Raw genomic sequence first — 5,263 nt, forward strand, 5'->3', positions numbered from 1 at the left:
TGTTAAATTAACTCTTGTCTTTTGATTTAAGAGATGGTATAATTTTTAATAAAGTAAAGATGTTTATAAAATTATCTAATTTGAAATTTTAATGTGGTAAAAAATTGTTGATCAATTTTGTTTGGGGCATTAATTATTTTTATTTTTATTATTATTTTATTGGAGACGTGATATACTTACACATCACTCTTGTGCTGGATGGTAGACTAAACCTCTAGATGCCATCAAAATTTTATTTATAAAATAAAAATTAATTTATTTATTGGGAATTTATATTTAATAAATATTAGGAAGAAAATTTAAGAGTGAAAGTTAATTAAAATCTTATAAGGAAAAGTTGTGTCGCTTGCGAAAAAGCCAAAAACTTTTTAATAAAGGCCAAATTCATTCCTCTGTCGGTGGTCATACCAGTAACCTGCCACGCTAACACGCTCAACACATGGAGCAGCTAGATGTTAGGTCTCACGTTTAACATCTTTCGGTGATACACACTATTATCTGTGTACACGCGGCTTACCAAACTTTGTAGGCAAGGGCTAACCAGCCATATATTGAGTCATAAATGCCCTTGCCAGCTATGTATGTGGTGCAAACTTGGGATGGCATACATATCCATAGGCATCGGACTCCGGCGGCCACCTCGCGTTTCCGATGACCCACGCGGGACCCACCCCGTCTCGTTCAATAACATAATTCTGAGAACTATTTTCGCGCGCCAATTTAACTCTGCAACCAGAACCCGTTTGCTCTGCAACCCAGTGCCCGCAGGACTAAAGCGCTTGCGCGCCACCGAAACTCTGCAACCCTAACCACTGTGCTCTGCAACCCAGTGCCCGCCGGACTGAGCTCTGTTACCTCCTGGTAAATTCCTGCACCGTCTCTGCAAATGACAAATCGTGGTTTTAAACATTCATTTTGTTTTAAATCTGTTTTAAAGACTGCTAAAACCCTCACATTCTCTCAACATTCTGTAATTATAAATCTCTGTGTTCGCTTAAGGAGTTCGATTCACATTTTCATATTAACCAAGGGTATTGCATTTCATATTAACCAACGGTTTGGCTGGATTGATCGACTGTGTAGAAACCCATACACAATTATTGCTCTATTAATCTACAGGAAAATCTTCACATCGTGAATAGAAAATCGTTGAAACAAAAGGGTAATGAAAGCTCCGCTGCTATCGAGTAGTTTATGTGAATGATCCGCATTAAAATGGGTCACAAAACCATAGATTATAATCATGCAGAGCCAAACTTGTAGCTGAAGGAGATAAAGCATAATCTCAGATAAACTTGTAGTGTAAGATAACATATGCATTACATAGTAGCAGCAGCTGATTGTTACCTTTCATCAATTATGCATGCTTGGTTGCATAGGGTATCCCATCTGAGGCACACCTAAAGAAGAAATGGGAATTATATGCCCAGGCGAATGACCACCAATACCTTTCTGAGAATATGGACCTAGTGAATGGGGAGATAGCATCATATGGTTGCCCCCTGTTGGAGATCCCATAGAATTTACCATGGTTGCTCCTCCCAGTGATGACGGATACATCATATTTGAAGAGCGACTAACAGCAGAAGGATTATGAGAATTTGTAATAGTAGAAGATTGCTGCAGATGAGGCTGCTTCATTTCTGCCCCATTTACACTTGTTATATCATGTATGCTAGACCTTTTCTTCTCCTTGTTCCCATAACTAAGCCTGAGGAAATACTTTTGGGCGTGGCTTGCAACTTGAGTAGGTGTCCGTGAGACCACAAAGTTTCTTGATATGCTTCTCCAATCACCTTTGCCATATTTATTCAATCCCATCAAGAAGAGTCTGCACCATACAAAGATGCAACAAATTAACTTCAATCCTTTTCTGCAGTACAAATCAAGATGTAACAATTCTTTTTTTTTGTATATAATCGTATAATTGCACCAAGAGAAGCAAGACACTCTACAGCCCAGGGTGGAGGAGATCTATGTCATGTCTAACACTAATAAAACCAAAAACAGAGATACCTATTTTTTTAATTACAATAATTTAAAAAAATTAGAAGTTTAAATTACAAAATAAATAAGCAAAAAAAATCTGGCAAATATTTAATTTGCAATATTTAGACAACTACTAGAAACTAGCATAGACCCATCTGAACCTTGGGTCTATTAAGCATCAAGAGAGATAAAAAATGGAGAGGTGCAAACCCCAATATTTATTAAATAGTACATGGTGGTGCAAGAAGATTGAGATTTGTACGTCTGGTTTTTTAAATCCCTGCTGGGATTTCATAGGTTTGGGTTTAAGATGGATCTATTCTAGTTGTAGTTGGGGTTTAGTACAAGGAGGATGGAAATCAAAGGGATTAAAATTACTAGATAGCAAATGCTTTTTACAGCTGACTATACATTTCAGTTGAATATGAAACTGTTTCTTTTCCGGTCCAAATGAGAGACACTAAAGAGTTTTTCCTGCACACTAAACCTATTTATATATTCAATAGCTCATCTGATCTGTCATGACGATAGAGGGAAGCATCAATATATATTCAATAACCCATCTGATCCGGTTATGATATTATAGGAAAGCTTCAACCTCAATCTGTAAACGATGGGTCAGGTTTGGTTTCCCAGTCTCCATACAACAGTCAAGAGTTTGGGCTTTGTGGAGAATAAGACTTTTCAGACACAAAATAAGAATTATTAACAAAGGCAAATATAGTCAAAATAGAACGGATGGGATGCATCACAATTTGACAACACTGTTTTCTCCTCAAAATGATGCTGTCATCCATTCTCATCTAGGATAATCCAAAACTCTCATGTAATGATTTAGCCATTCTTCTTATTTGGATAATCCATGTAATCCTTCTAGTCTCAGATCTGTGGATCAAGTTGGCCAATCAAAATTGCATGCAGTGAATATGATTTTGCAAACTTAGTAGAAAATCCATGACTCCTAATTCTTGTTGTGGCTGCCCTGGTTGAAGCTGTTGGTTCCAGCATGTGATAGTCGATGTTAATTTCAAGTATAAATGATAAATCAAACAGTAGTAAATGACATTTAATCAGGATTGTTCATGATGAGTGCAATCCTATGAGCAGGACAAATTATTACAATCTTTATAGTTTAATCATTATTAAATAACTAACTAGCTGAACAAAGGACAAGAACTCTGTGAAGGGATTGGTTGATTTGCAGACATTGTAGAAATGCATAATTGTAATGTGTACAATTGTTAGTAATGGTTCTAACTAATAGGCCACAACACTGAAAGTAATAATATTAGCCATTCTTGCCACCAAAGGCTGAGAATGACAAAGAATGAAATAATGGGGTTTGGGTTCTTTTTGAGGCTGAGCTGCTTTAGCTGGGCTTTAATTTTTAGCTTCCTCACTTCTTTTGCATCATCAATGAGAAGCTCTTGCAATAATATTATTGATGTGCTGGATGGCATTGCCCAAGTAGCTAGAAGTTTTCTCCTTAATTCTGTTGGTATTAATCTTGTTTAGTTACATGCTTTGATAGGTAAGTGATATGAACAAAACAGTAATGCTAAGCCAGGAAAATGCATATCATATGGGCAATGGTATAAATAAAGATTTAGAAATAAATGGGTATTGACTTACAGAGGCTTCTTCTGCATCTAGCAGTTAGCAACACCTATAACACACAAGAAAAACCAATTTTCTGGATGAAAACCAGGTAAGCTATGCAGAACCTAGGCTTGGCATATGGACAAAAAATGCCAAAATGTTGCCAAGTACTACACTTCTTCAGGACATGTAAACCTGGACGCTGGCACTCTTCAGCGAGCGACACAGGGGACAAACATCAAGCAAATTCTCACAGTCCTTGCATAGGCAAAGATGTCTGCAGGGCAACAGCAAAATAGATACATCGTTGTTCCTGCAAATCCTGCAACTCCTCTGCTCTTTGAGCTCCTTGTTCTGTTTGAAGACATCAGACATATTGTTAACATTGTAATTGTTATGATTATCCCCATAATGGGAAGAAGCTGCATCGTCAACTTCACTATCGCCACAGCCCTCCCTGCTCTGTTCTCTACTCTGGGCAACAGCCTGCTGCAGATTGGTTCTGAGAGCATTAACCATTGCTTCATTATACTTGGCCCTGTTATGCCATGATTGAGCTTCAAGGGCCACCTGTTTTACCTTCTCCATCAGTTCTTTATTCTTCCTGTTCACATTCTCAATTTCCATGTCCTTCTCCCTCAGCCTGCGCCCCAGTCCTTCCTCTATGGCACCAAGGTACGATGCCAGGTGTCTTTGCTTCATCTCCTTGAGACCCTGTGCCAAGTGCTCTTCCTGTAGACATTATAAAAGGATGAGTATCCTATTAATATCCACTTCATACTCATTTATGAAAAGATGCACTTCACTAATGGTTCCAAGGAATTCAGACACAGTTGAAACAACAAACCTGAAGTCTCAAGTAGTGTTCAAACTCATTCTTCTGGCGCTCCATTTCTGTTGCCAAATCTTCATTCAGAACACCCAAAAAAGAAAGGTTGCCAAGGCTCTCAGATGTCACAGAGGAGTTGGGCTCTTCATCATCATATGCCAATCTCAATCCAGTGGACACCGGTGTTGGGTTAGGCAGGGTCTGCGTTTGGAGAAAATTATTGCCAGGAATTTGGGTTGCTTCTGTTTCTCTCATCCTCTTCTTGGGATTTTGGTAAAGGCTGGGTGCAGGGTCATTGGAAGTAACAGGAACTGCATAGACAAAATCATAACAAACATCACCAACTTCAATTCAAAAACAAGGGTTCTGCATTAAGCCCAAGAATTCAAGAACCCATTCACTGAATCCCAACTCACATGGACTAAAAAGCTGGAGCTGGCCCGAAGCTCCATTAGAAGCTGCAGCATATTGAAGCTGCAAGTCTTCCAGCACATTGACCGGTGCAAACAGAACAGGAAAGTTGGGTGTCCCATTCTCACCTCCAAATACATTTCTCATCCTGCCATCAGTCACCAAACAACCCAAAAGGCCATTGATTAACATATATCAAATCAACAGAGTGTACCAAATTCAATCAAGACCAGATTTGAAATATCAATCAAAATAACAAAAAACCATACATGTTCCTCATGTCTTGCAAAAGAATGTTTGGGTGCTCATTGACATGTTGGCAGCTAATGCAGGAGCCCTTATTCCATCGGGCTTCTCATTCCTCCTCCCAGAATGGAAAGGTCAAAGAGATTTGAAATCCTTTCTTCAAGCACTGCATTCTTCACAACTGTTGGT

General features: G+C 38.6%; 2 protein-coding genes across 2 annotated transcripts; both read right to left on the minus strand.

The window, feature by feature from the left end:
- Positions 1–1,353: 1,353 nt before the first annotated feature.
- LOC149261237 (uncharacterized) lies at positions 1,354–2,144 on the minus strand. The gene is made up of 2 exons (XM_089368239.1): positions 2,141–2,144; positions 1,354–1,901 (listed from the first exon to the last, which is right to left on the minus strand). Exons 1-2 carry the CDS (start codon positions 2,142–2,144, stop codon positions 1,354–1,356), a joined length of 552 nt encoding a protein of 183 aa, XP_089224365.1.
- A 1,599-nt stretch (positions 2,145–3,743) lies between these two features.
- LOC149261238 (putative BOI-related E3 ubiquitin-protein ligase 2) lies at positions 3,744–5,029 on the minus strand. Its single transcript, XM_089381423.1, has 3 exons — positions 4,834–5,029; positions 4,436–4,728; positions 3,744–4,320 (listed from the first exon to the last, which is right to left on the minus strand). Exons 1-3 carry the CDS (start codon positions 5,018–5,020, stop codon positions 3,769–3,771), a joined length of 1,032 nt encoding a protein of 343 aa, XP_089237549.1. The 5' UTR covers positions 5,021–5,029; the 3' UTR covers positions 3,744–3,768.
- Positions 5,030–5,263: the final 234 nt, after the last annotated feature.

The sequence above is a fragment of the Pinus tabuliformis genome, chromosome 6, assembly GCF_031772625.1.
Source record: "Pinus tabuliformis cultivar Carrire ecotype Pingquan chromosome 6, CPIR1, whole genome shotgun sequence".
In the NCBI taxonomy this organism is placed as follows: Eukaryota; Viridiplantae; Streptophyta; class Pinopsida; order Pinales; family Pinaceae; genus Pinus; species Pinus tabuliformis.